The following is a 13,008-nucleotide window of genomic DNA, read 5'->3' on the forward strand; positions in this document are numbered from 1 at the left end:
CCCTGGCCCCACATTCAAAAACAAAAAAAGAGAGAAAAAAACATCAACACCGGCACGGGCCCAGCCCAAAGCGTGCTCGCTCTCCAGCCCAGTACTCCAGTCCCACGCAGCTGCTCTGACCGCGGCGACGGCCACCCCCATGCCGCCGGCACCCACGCGATGGCGGCGCGGGGGCCGCTCGCCACCGCGTCTCCTTCAGGGAGTCCTCCTCGTGGCCGCCTTCTCCGCTGCGGCCCTCATGCTCCACATACTACTCCAGCACAGCCACGGCCCTAACCCCCCAAACCCCTCCGCCGCGTCCCGCGCCCGCGACTCCTCGGGGGAGCTCCTCGACGACTCGCCTCCCGCGGAGCGGGATCCGGAGGCTGGTGACTCGACGGTCGCCGCTGACGGTTCCGCGTGCGCGACGGTGGAGAGGATGGGGGAGGAGGCCGCTGGCGCTGGGCGGGGCTCTCCGGAGCAGGCCAGCCTGCGGGTCCGCGAGATGATCCGGCGCCACTTCGAGCTCCACGGTGCGTTCCGATCACGAAGAGGACGCCAGCTTGATTTTGATCTCTCTTTTTATTCCCCTGGAAATGCTGCGTGTTGGACCCATTGAATTCTGAGAGATGGTTTGTTAGTCATGCGTCGTGTATGTGAATTAGAATATGATGCCTAAATCGTTTGATTGGATGCCATACGCTGTCAATACAGTAGTTGCTTCTGTGATTTATTCAGGAATTGAATTGGGGACTAGCCTGAAAAGTGATGAAGCTGCCGACAGGTTGGCAATGTCCAAACACTAGTAGGTCGCCGCTTCTATGAACTTTGCAACAACTAATGTATGGTCTAGTTGTCTACTATTATTTTTACTTTTCTGTCTGGGATGCATTTCTCAAGTGTTTATGTTGCTGGGGGTGGCAGAAATCGACAGTGGTCGAAGTAATGTTCTCATAACCACTTACTTCCATCATTTGCCCCACTACATGTGGTCGTTTCTAGCAATTCGCATTAGGATTGTGTATGACAGAATGTTGAACCAAACTGAATTTTGGTACATAACCAGTCCACTGCCATTCTTCTACATTATGCACCATTATATCCATTTGTGACTGCAGTGTCTAGATAGGTTGTTTATTACTCCTTGGGCTTCCTGTCACCAGGGGCGGATCTAGGATGGGGACAAAGGGGGGGCTAAACAATGAAGATTTAGGGCTAGAGCTAGAGATTAATGGTGATTTGAGGTTAAGTAACAGTGATTTAAGGTAGAAAGTCATGCTCAACGAGGGGGGCTGCAGCCCACCCAGCCCCCCCACCCCCCACCCCCCACCCCCCCCCCCCCCCCCCCCCCCCCCCACCCCCGGATCCGCCCCTGCCTGTGACAATATAGTGTCGCTGTGAACATCAACAACTAACAAACAGAACATTCTGTGTATGATCATTTAGACAAAATTGAAAGATGATCGCCTATCTGCTACTACTATTTATTGAAGTGTTTGAGGCATTGGTTTACTTGATTCAACAAAATTTCCATTCACATGATACAAACTTGTTCAGGAGAGAGACGGCATAAATTAAAAGCTATCAAGTTTGTGATCTATCACATGCATACGAAATGTAAATTAACATGTGCATCACATAGTTCAGTCATAAGTCAACTGTGATGTCTCCAATAGCTTTGCATGGAGAATTACACTTTGTAGTTATGCACAGGAGCCCAACGTTTACATCTTCAATTAACTTGCCAGGAGCAGAAAGAGTGAGAACGCTTCCTGCCCATGAATTCTGCAAACAAGGCTTTGTGTTGGGGAAAGCATCTGAAGCTGGATTTGGCAATGAAATGTACAAGATCTTAACAGCAGGAGCCTTGAGTGTCATGTTAAACCGATCTTTGATCATCGGGCAAACAAGGCATATGCATTTACACTCAGCTACTTTTCATCTTTATCTTTGATTTGACTACTATGCGATAGGTCGGAAGCACCGAGTTCTATGAAATTGCTTCTTTTCCTGTTTTCATTGCTAAATATACTTGAAATTTTGTGTTGCTTATATAGTGTTGACTTTTTACATGATGTTTAATTGTGATTTTTTGCGTATTATCATGGCTGTGAACCCATGATAAATAGAATCTGTAGTTTAGAAGTAGTGGTGATTGATATTCATTATCCACTTACAAATTTTTGTTCCTCTCTGTCAAACAGGGGACTGTATCCTTTTGGGGAGTACGTTTCTTATACCAACCAGTCATTCACTATTCATGAAATCAAACATTTGTGGAGGAAACATCGTTGTGCTAGGACATACGGTAGAGATCTGAATATCAGAGTGGACATTTTTGACAATCCAGCTGAGACGAATGTTCTGTGTAGTGACTGGAATAGCTGGAAAGATCCAATTATCTGGTTAGTACTACAGTTACAGCCTAGAATAAGTTTTATGTTTTACAATATTTCTCTTGGCATGACCTGCATATGTTATTGATAGGAAGAAGTGCAGAAAATAGTAATGGTGATAAGTTTCCTAATTTACTCTAGAGGCACACTAGATGATAAAGATATCTGTCACATCTTGCACTTACACAAGGCTTAGGGTTTAGACTTTAGAGATCAAGTTCTGTAATGTTAAATTTTTATTTCTTAAGCCTCAGGTGACCACTAACCAGTCATTTCCGTTAGTGTACATTTCTTATGTAACTAATCATTTGCCGTAGTGCATTTATTCTTTCTTGCTTGTTCAATTTTTTACACACTAAGTGCAGTTCATTTGCTTTCTTTCCTTGAGCCATTAGTTTTCATACAAAAGCTATGTGTAAAAAGCATGCTGATTGGTGCTACTTATTTACAATTCTAGGTTCGATGGTGCAACAGATGCAGTTGGGATTCAGTTTTTTCTGAAGAATGTTCATCCTAAAATGAAGGCTGCTGCGTCGGCTGTTTTTGGATTGCCAGACTCATTGTATGCCAGGCCTAATACATTTGGTGAACTTATGCGAGCTATCATATCTCCATCCAGCAAAGTCGAAAAAGCAGTTGACTGGGCTTTGAAGGGTGCGAATCCAGATATTGTTTTGCACACGCGCATGATGGCGAATAGGTATGGCACACTATTTGTGGATGCTTGTGTAAATTGAAGTAACTATATAGATTGTCCCATCAGTTGAAAAAGCAAAAGTGCAGTATAGTGGAATATTGACATCATGCAATTTCACCTGCCTACATATCTGGTTCATCAGTAGTCACTGAAAATGCTGCTTTGTAGCCGAAATCATTAATGTAACCTAAGTTAGCTTCGCATATTTCTTTTATTTCTGTAATATAATCTTCAAACTTAAGTTTGAATCAGTAATGGTCAATTTCAATATTTACTCAATATCTTTCAGTTTGAGAGTGTCCACCACCTGTATCATGCAGATGTTAGCAGCACTTGCTAGTGTTGTACAACATATCAGCAAGCTAAAGAGCTAATCAGTAATGAGGCGATAGTTGGCTATGCGCCTATGTTTTAGAACAGTCTCTTCTACACTATATGTTTTGAACAGTTGAAGATTAACTCCTATTATTACTATAGGCCAATCCGAGCAAGAAAAGCTGCAGTTCTTTGTATTAAGAGAGCTCTACAGATTAGCCATATCAAGGGTACACCTCTGGTGGCATTGGTCTCAGACACACCAGCATTTGTGAAGGAGATAAAGTCAGACATCAGTGAGTTTGCAGAGGTTAGCTGCTAGATTGAATTGAATACTACAGGGTGAACTTAGCACCATATTTCAAGCAACATGGAGATTGATTATCTATTTGTTGAAATATTAGAAAGTTGGATGTTCATTCTGCAATTGTTTTCAGGTACTTTATTTTGATTACAAGTTGTTTGCCAAGACTTCTGGTCTGGAGATAGTTGGAAGTGATAAGGTATTATTCACTCTCATGGCCCCATAACTGTTACCGTTTCCTCTATAGCTTTCTGAGTTCTGAACCTTATTGGGCTCTTTAGGCGTAATTTTTATGCTATATTTGTGTCAAGGACGTTACAGTTTATATCAGGAAATGAGAAAAAATACATAATTCCTAAAGTTGCTATGTTAGTAATGCACAACTCTATTTTGCTAGTGTGGAGCTGTCTCTCCAAATTTGGCAGGATTTTCTTTCTTTGTTTTGTTCTCATGTCTATATGTTGTGTTTTCTATTTTGAAGCATTCTTCCATACACATGTGAAATTAAGACAAGCCATACATGTATATACAGTTCTTACAACATCGTAGCAATTCTAGGACAAATATGTAGCCCTCTTTTAACTATAGAGGGATCTTGTGCCTACCATATTTTGAGCCAGGTAGTAGACATTAATAGCAGGTATGTAAGTGATTTGTGCTTTGGTGGAGTTAATTCACCTAGAATACCTTATAATTTGGGACAAATTTGGAATGCTTCAGTGCCTTATATTTTAGGACGGAGGGAGTAGCTCATGCATAAAACCACAAGTACACAACATAATATTTATTATCTTTATAAGAGATTTACCTGTTTTAGAAAACATATAATGCAGTATTCCTTTGCTAATGAATAATAATAGGATTGGCATATGTGCATTACCTGCAAGAGGTGCCTGAGACAGCCTTAAACTGTGGATGTCTTGTTGAAGTGTTCCACTTACAGTTCAAAACTATCAGTAGGGCACTATTCATTAATGTAAGATTTTTGTTTTATTCTAAGAACACAAGTTGTCACTACATTTATTTTGATCAACAACGGGCAACTTATGGCATTTGTGGTATTTCTGTGGATACTTCTGCATCTATCTTGTTTCACATCTTGTTCCCTGAACTCAAGACCTTTTTTTTGTGTGCAAGCCTTTGGATTTTCGTTCAAGAGACTGGGGATCAGCTCCAAGGTGGGTGGCGTTTGTTGATTTCTTTATAGCTGCACAGGCCAGATATGCAGTTGTCACTGGAGCACACCGTCGTGTGGGGACCACCTACGCACAACTCATTGCAGCATTGGCTGCGGCAAACAGACATGGTACATATGACTTGTCTTTAAACATGTCGTCGCTTTTTGCATTTAGTCCAGTCTTGAACCTTCAACCTAAATCAGCCTACCCTTTTCTTGTATACTTAGGTCGAGAGCCTTCAGGCGCCAACTTCACGTTCCTAAGCAGCGTCCACAGTAACTTGCTGGTCGAGGGGCTCTTGACGCAGGTTGGATGGGGTCATATCTGGAACAGATACGCTGGTCCTCTAAGCTGTCGGCACCAGCCACACCAATGCGCCTTGACCCCGCTCCTCCCTCCTGCTTGGTGGGACGGTCAGTGGCAAAGCCCCATTCCCAGGGATGTGAGGAGGCTACTGGAGTATGGCGTCCGGTTATCGAACACTGGGGAGGTGGACGAGAGGCGCCTCGTGTTGCACTGCAGGTCAAGGAAAGATCATGTAAAGAGGTACCATGTCCTTCCACCATACAAGAACCCGGCATCATCATAGGCTGAGGTCGGCGAGGAACGCCTAACATCATGCTCTTGGAGAGCTCAGTTTTGCATTAACCACTTACGATGGGTGTAGGTTAGAGTGGCCAGCTTTTAAATTGGCCATGCTGGTAAGTTTTGTGTCGTGCCACAAATGGTCCCAGTTTTGGTATTCTGCTGCACAGGTGTTCAGGTGGTAGTATATCATGCATCATACATTACTGTTGTTGATCCGTGATAAGACCGTAAAGCAGATAGCAAATCCATAGATGGGGAGGCATAGCCTTGCATTGCCCAATGAGTTATGAGCTAGTGGTCTACTCTAATCTGCCATTAAACTGGATAGCAGAGCACCCACCCAGAATGTAGAGTGATTTGCGATCCGTCTACTGATGCGATTTTGTCTTTCGTTCTCCTGTCTACTCGTATGCAATGCTATTCATCACACATGAACACGTGACGTCACGCTTTGGCCTTGTTTGTTTCAGCTTGTGATTGTATTCAGCTGTCTTTTACTACTAGCTTGGGATTGTTTTCAAGGCTGAAACAAAAAGGTTCTTGAAAGATGCGTGGGTGCACGCCAGTTTGGTGCCGAGCCATGCTGCGCAAAGTGGACATCTAGTAGGCCTGTGGCGACTGAGTGACTCAACCTAACGCATGACCAGCGACGGTCGCCCTGCACCTTGGGCAAGCGCTCCGTATCTCTATTTTAAACACTGATAACTATGGTCGAGCAGCCAATTGAAGGCACCATGTTTTACCCATCATATCTCAGATTTGTTTTTTTCATTTTGCTCAATGTTGTCAGGTTTGTGACTTTCGGCTTTTTCGCTACAACTGCCAGGTTTGTGACTTTCGGCTTGTTCGCTACAATTTTCCTTGTTTCTTTAGGTTCTTGTGAGGTGGCACCGAAATCAAAACTAGCGGTACCTCATGTTCTACAAGGAGGGCATGGAAATTTGTACAAACGTTGCCTTCTTTGTTACAAAGTGGTATCAAAATTTACACGAGGTGACTCTCCAACCCAAGTAACTAGAAGAGAACCCATCGCAGCCCCCGTTCCTATCGGGCAACACAACTCGATGCGTTTCCTCGGCTTCCCGCAGGAGAGATTCCTTGGCAACAGAGCACCGCAACCCTGCTGCTCTGCTTCCTTGTCGTCGCCGAAGGGCAAGAGTCACTCACTGCTACTACCTGTTACGTGGGAGTATTTAACTCTCAGCAGCGATCCGGTGAGCGAGGCTCACATGGACGAGGGCGAGGCTCATCGTTCTGCTCCGGCCGCCGCGCGCCGCGTAGATACGTTTCAAGGTATACTCCTGCACAGCACTCGCACATGGCGGCCGCCGCTGCTCAAGCTCGGTCATTCCTCATCCTGCTCGTCGTCACGGCGTCGCTACTGCCACGGCTCGCCGTGGCCTCCGCGCAAGCAGCAGCTGCCGGCCCGTGGTGTTACGCTACGCGTCGACCCGCGCCAGGTAACGACCGTACGAGCCTAGCAGGCGAGCTTACCGCTGACGTGGCATTATTGCTGGCGCGATGATTGATTGGTTTGGTTGCCCATTGATTCGTTTCCAGGTGGTCGTGGACAATGGCGCGGTGCAGGTGGCGCTGTCGGCGCCGGAGGGCCGGATCACCGGTGTCATGTACAGCGGCGAGCCCAACCTGCTGGAGTACGACGACGGCGACGGAGACTACGGAGGGTAATTGACGAGTGCATGCATATTACAGTTGTCCGTGCTGGCTCTTCTTTTATCTGCGCTCTTCTCTCTGCCATTCAGAATTTGTTCCTTCTCTTGCAGGTACTGGGATTCAGTGTGGAACTATCCCGGCTCTGGTCTCCCAGGACTGTACAACACGTGAGTGATTGCTGGATTCTGTATTCTTGCCAACCTCATAAGCATTACTCACAACTTGATTAAACTGATACAGATTGGATAGTACAGAGTTCAACGTAGTATCCTCAAGTGAAGATCAAGGGGAGCTTTCGTTCAGGAGTACATATAACCCATCACATCAAAATAGCATTCGGCTAAACATCGACAAGAGGTGCCAAATTCTTCATGTTGTTCAGTTTGTGTAATTACATGTGTTGGCCATTGTTTCCTCGTCTGAGATAGTACCAAACTATCTCGATCCGGATTTTGCTAAGACCACTGGTTCAGGCTTGTGATGCTCAGAGGTAGCTCTGGGTTCTACTGCTATGCCATCTTTGAGCATGACAGGGCCTACCCTGCTCTCAACATCACCGAGGCTCGGCTCGTCTTCAAGCTTAACACGGCAAAGTGAGTATGATTCCTTTTTTTAATTAAATGTTGGAACATAATGGATCATCCCTTTGCGGCTTTGCATTGTTTGCCTATGTGAAATCTGTGCTACTAGGTTCAATTACATGGCTATTACAGACGACATACAGAGGTACATGCCCAGTGCGGTGGACAGAGAAGAACCTCGTGCTGTCCCGCTGGCTTACAAGGAGGCTGTTCTGCTGGTTGACCCCAAGGAACCCCAGTTCCGAGGAGAGGTAATATAGAGTAGTAACTTAGCTAATGATAACATACTCGAAAACCAAAATTACCTCCAAATTAATTCATGTGCATTCATGTGCAGGTGGATGACAAGTACCAGTACTCGCTGGATAACGAGGACAACGTTGTTCACGGATGGATTAGCGACAGCGATCCGAACCCCATGGGTTTCTGGGTCATCACTCCCAGCAACGAGTTCAAGAGCGGCGGTCCTCTCAAGCGGGAGCTCACCTCCCACGTCGGCCCTACATCCCTCACCGTAAGCCCCCTCCCAAGCACCATCCAAATCAAAGAGTCTCCATCAGTAGACTGAAAAGTTTGTAAATTATTAATCTGAAAAGTTCATATGATCTTACTATTATTGTTTTCACGCGTCAGATGTTTATGGGGACGCATTATGTCGGGAAATACATGTTGGCCAACATCGACGACGGCGAGGAGTGGAAGAAGGTCCTCGGCCCGGTGTTCGTCTACCTCAACTCAGGTCCCAGCAGAGGCGACCTCTGGGAGGACGCCAAGGCGCAGGCGGAGGCCGAGGCGAGGAACTGGCCCTACAGCTTCCTGGCGTCACCGGACTTCCCCAAGTCAGCCGAGAGAGGGTCCGTTGCAGGGAGGCTGTTGGTCAGGGACAGGCACCTGAACAAGAAGCACGACATGCCTTCTGGGACGGCGGCCTACGTCGGCCTGGCCTCGCCCGGCCAGCCGGGCTCCTGGGCGACGGAGAGCAAGGGCTACCAGTTCTGGACGAGGGCCGCGTCCGACGGTACGTTCACCATCGCCAACGTCAGGGAAGGAGTGTACGATCTGTACGCGTTCGTTCCGGGGGTTCTTGGAGACTACGGCCGCTACGGATCGCCGCTAACCATAGCGCCTGGTCGTGCCGTCGCCGTCGGTGACCTTGTGTTCGAGCCCCCGAGGTCCGGCCCGACGGTTTGGGAGATTGGCGTCCCCGACCGGACGGCGGCCGAGTTCTACGTACCGGACCCGGACCCCATGTACGTCAACAGGCTGTTTGTGGACAGAGACAGGTACCGGCAGTACGGTCTGTGGGAGAGGTACGCCGACTTGTACCCGGACAAGGATCTCGTCTTCACGGTCGGTGAAAGCAACGAGTCCAAGGACTGGTTCTTTGCTCACGTCACCAGGTAATAATGCCGCCTTATATTACTTTAAAAAAAGTAAAACACAAACCAACTTTGGTAATGGTAACTATATATGTTGATCTGCAGAAAGGTTGGCCAGGAAGCCGTGCCAACAACATGGCAGATACAGTTCAGTCTGGACAGCGTCGTGGCAGACGGCGACTACACGCTGCGGATCGCCATTGCAGCTTCTGAAATGTGCAGATTGCAGGTGCAAGTGAACGGGGATGCGAGGAGAGGCGGGGTGTTTACGACGCCCGACATGGGGGACGACAATGCGATCACGCGCCACGGGATACACGGCAAGCAGCGGAGCCTCGAGTTCGCGGTCGGTGGCCACCTGCTGCGCCAAGGCGACAACACCATTGGCCTAAAACTCATGCCACAGCAAGGACCGGAAGGTCCGGCCTTGGTGGCCGGGGTCATGTATGACTACATCCGCCTAGAAGGGCCGCCGTCCAGCGGCGCTGCCTCACGCGGCGTTCCAACGTGGCCATCCCTTGACCGGATTTTGGTGGAGATTTTGTTTCTGTTGGCCTTCCTAGTCGTCATGTCGTAGTCTAGTTATGTGGCGATATGGCATGTAGTGGAAGCGTAGGATGGATGGAGGTAAGTCAGAGCGAGGTGAATAACTACTCTCGCGAGGTCAACCAACAGTGACACCATTTTCTATTTCTTGATATAATACTTCATTATTATAATTAAATAGCGGTTGTTATCTAATATTTTACCTTTGACATTACTACTTATAATGCATTACATATATCTCAATGCCATCACATTTCTCAAAAGATTCAATAATAAATACTTTACTGTTCTAAATTATAAGATGTTATGACTTTTGTACGTAGGTACATAGTTTTTGTTAGCATCTTGATATATATTGTGCAGCAACAACAACAATAATATAGTCTTTCAGTCCCAAGTAAGTTAGGGTAGGCTAGAATTAAAACCCACCAATAGCTCCAAGTCACGTTTCAGGCACTTCAATAGCTGCTTTCCAAGCACTCATATTCAAACATAGATCTCTAGATATATCTCACGCTTTCAAATCTCTTTTTATTGCATCTCTCCATGTCAATTTTGGTCTTTCTCTACCTCTTCTCATATTATTAGTTTGGCTTAGGACTCCACAATGCACTGGTGCCTCTGTAGGTCTCCTTTGGACATAGTCAAACCACCTCAACTGATGTTGGACAAGCTTTTCTTCAATTGTGCTACTCCTAGGCGATCGCATATATCATCGTTTCGAACTCGGTCTATTCTTGTGTGACCATAAATTCATCGCGACATACACATTTCTGCAACACTCAGCTGTTGAACACGTCGAATCTTTGTAGGCCAATATTCTGTTCCATACAACATAGTTGGTCTAATCGTCGTTCTATAAAACTTGCCTTTTAGCTTTTGTGGTACCCTCTTGTCACAGAGAATGCTAGAAGCTTGTCGCCACTTGATCCACCCTGCTTTGATTCTATGGCTAACGTCCGCATCAATATATCCATCCCTCTATAGCATCGATACCAGATACCTAAAGGTACCCTTCTTAGGCACTACTTGACCTTCCAAACTCACATCTCCCTCCTCCTATGCAGCTCTGCCAAAGTCGTATCTCATGTATTCGGTTTTAGTTCTGCTCAATCTAAAACCTTTAGACTCAAGGGTCTACCGCCATAACTCTAGTTTCCTATTTACTCTAGCCTAGCTTTCGTCCACTAATACTACATCATCAGCGAACAACATACATCAAGGGATATTCCCTTGTATGTTCCTGGTAACCACATCCATTACCAAGATAAAGAGATACGGGCTTAAGGTTGACCCTTGATGAAGTCCAATTTTAATCGGGAAGTAATCAGTGTTACCATCGTTTGTTCGAACACTAGTCACAACATTATTGTACATGTCCTTGATGAGGGTCACATACTTTGATGGGACTTTATGTTTGTCCAAAGCCCATCATATAACATTTCTTTGTATCTTGTCATAAGCCTTCTCCATGTCAATGAAAACCATGTGGAGGTACTTCTTCTGCTCTCTAAACCGCTCCATAACTTGTCTTATTAAGAAGATTGCTTCTGTGGTTGATCTTTCGGGCATGAAACCAAATTGGTTTGTTGATATCTGCGTCGTTCCTCGTAGGCGCTTCTCGATGACTCTCTCCCATAGCTTCATAGTGTGGCTCATCAACTTAATTCCCCGATAATTAGTACAACTTTGGATATCTCCCTTGTTCTTGTAGATTGGTACCAATATGCTTCTTCTCTACTCCTCGGGCATCTTGTTCGATCGAAAGATATTGTTGAACATCTTTGTTAGCCATACTATAGCTATATCCCCGAGACATCTCCACACCTTGATTGGGATACCATTAGGGCCCATCGCTTTGCCCCCTTTTATCCTTTTCAAGGCTTCTCTGATCTCCGATTCTTGAATCCTCCACACAAAGCGCCTACTAGTGTCATCAAATGAGTTGTCCAGCTAAACGGTGGTATTCTCGTTCTCACCATTGAATGATTTATCAAAATACTCTTGCCATCTATGTCTGATCTCATCCTCCTTCACCATGAGCTGCTCCCTCTCATCATTTATGCACTTGACTTTATTGAAGTCCCTTGTCTTCCAATCACGAGCCCTAGCCATCCTATAAATGTCCTTCTCTACTTCCTTCGTACTCAACTGTTGGTAAAGGCCCTCATAGGTCCACCCCTTTGCCTCATTCACCACTCGTTTTGCAGTCTTCTTTGTCACCTTGTACTTCTCTATGTTGTCTACACACCTGTCATGATACAAGCACTTATAGCACTCCTTTTCCTTAATAGCCTTTTGCACATCTTTATTCCACCACCAAGTGTCTTTTGAGTCGCATCCGCTCCCTTTGGTCACTCCAAGCACCTCTAAAGCAACCTTCTGAATGCATGTTGTCATCTTTTCTGACATGCTGTTTGCATCGCCTTCATCGTTCCAAGGGCCCTCTTCAATGACCTTTTCCTTAAATACCTTTGACGCCTCCCCTTCTAATTTCCACCACTTCATTCTAGCAAACCTAGCTTGTTTGTTCCCACGAGCTTGCACCCGAAAGCAGAAGTCAGCCACCAACAGCTTGTGTCGAGCGACCACACATTCTCCAAGTATCACCATACAATCCACGCCTATTCGTTTATCCCTCCTTCTTGTAAGGACAAAGTCGATTTGACTAAAGTAGTGGCCACTACTAAAGGTCACTAAATGGGACTGTGTCTTACGAAAGAAAGTGTTAGCTATCATCAGATCAAAAGCTATAGCAAAGTCTAAGTCTTCCTCTCCCTCCTGTTTCATACTACCATATCCAAAACCCCCATGAACTGCCTCAAAACCTGCAATTGATGTACCTACATGGCCATTAAGATTGCCTCCTATAAAGAGCTTCTCGCTACTAGGGACAGCTCTAACCAAGTGATCTAAGTCTTCCTAGAAAAGCCTCTTAACACTCTCATCATGGCCTACTTGGGGGGTATACACACTAATTATGTTTAAGACCATATCACTAATGACAAGTTTAACTAAGATGATCCTATTCCCTTGCCTTCTCATCTCCACCACACCATCCTTGAGGCTCTTATAAATCAAAACTCCTACTCTATTTTTATTTGAAGTTGTCCCTGTATACCAGAGCTTTAAGCCAGTATTGTCCACCTCCTTTGCCTTCTGCCCCTTCCGTTTAGTCTCTTGGACGTATAAGATATTTACACGCCTCCTAACCGCTGTGTCCACTAACTCTCTGAACTTACCCATAAGGGACCCTACATTCCAGCTACCTAAACAGATCCTAATTGGTTCGACTAGCTTCCTTACCCTTCGCACCAGCCGAGGTAGATGTGAAGACCCTTGCTCATTTTGCACCACATCCAGGCGCCGAT

The 13,008-nt window shown here is 45.9% G+C and overlaps 1 protein-coding gene and 1 pseudogene across 2 annotated transcripts; both read left to right on the forward strand.

Moving 5' to 3' along the window:
• Positions 1-69: 69 nt before the first annotated feature.
• Positions 70-5,846, forward strand: LOC136481996 (uncharacterized). 2 transcript variants are annotated; one of them, XM_066479253.1, is made up of 8 exons: positions 70-512; positions 1,728-1,890; positions 2,184-2,384; positions 2,833-3,075; positions 3,550-3,697; positions 3,825-3,890; positions 4,829-4,997; positions 5,097-5,846. In XM_066479253.1, the coding sequence occupies exons 1-8, from the start codon at positions 140-142 to the stop codon at positions 5,456-5,458; spliced, it is 1,725 nt and encodes a 574-aa protein (XP_066335350.1). In that variant the 5' UTR covers positions 70-139; the 3' UTR covers positions 5,459-5,846. The 2 variants fall into 2 exon arrangements, with proteins under 2 accessions (XP_066335350.1, XP_066335351.1); XM_066479254.1 differs by having other exon boundaries at positions 1,734-1,890.
• A 929-nt stretch (positions 5,847-6,775) lies between these two features.
• LOC136481998 (uncharacterized) lies at positions 6,776-9,693 on the forward strand (annotated as a pseudogene).
• Positions 9,694-13,008: the final 3,315 nt, after the last annotated feature.

This window comes from Miscanthus floridulus, chromosome 9 (genome assembly GCF_019320115.1).
Source record: "Miscanthus floridulus cultivar M001 chromosome 9, ASM1932011v1, whole genome shotgun sequence".
Taxonomy (NCBI): Eukaryota; Viridiplantae; Streptophyta; class Magnoliopsida; order Poales; family Poaceae; genus Miscanthus; species Miscanthus floridulus.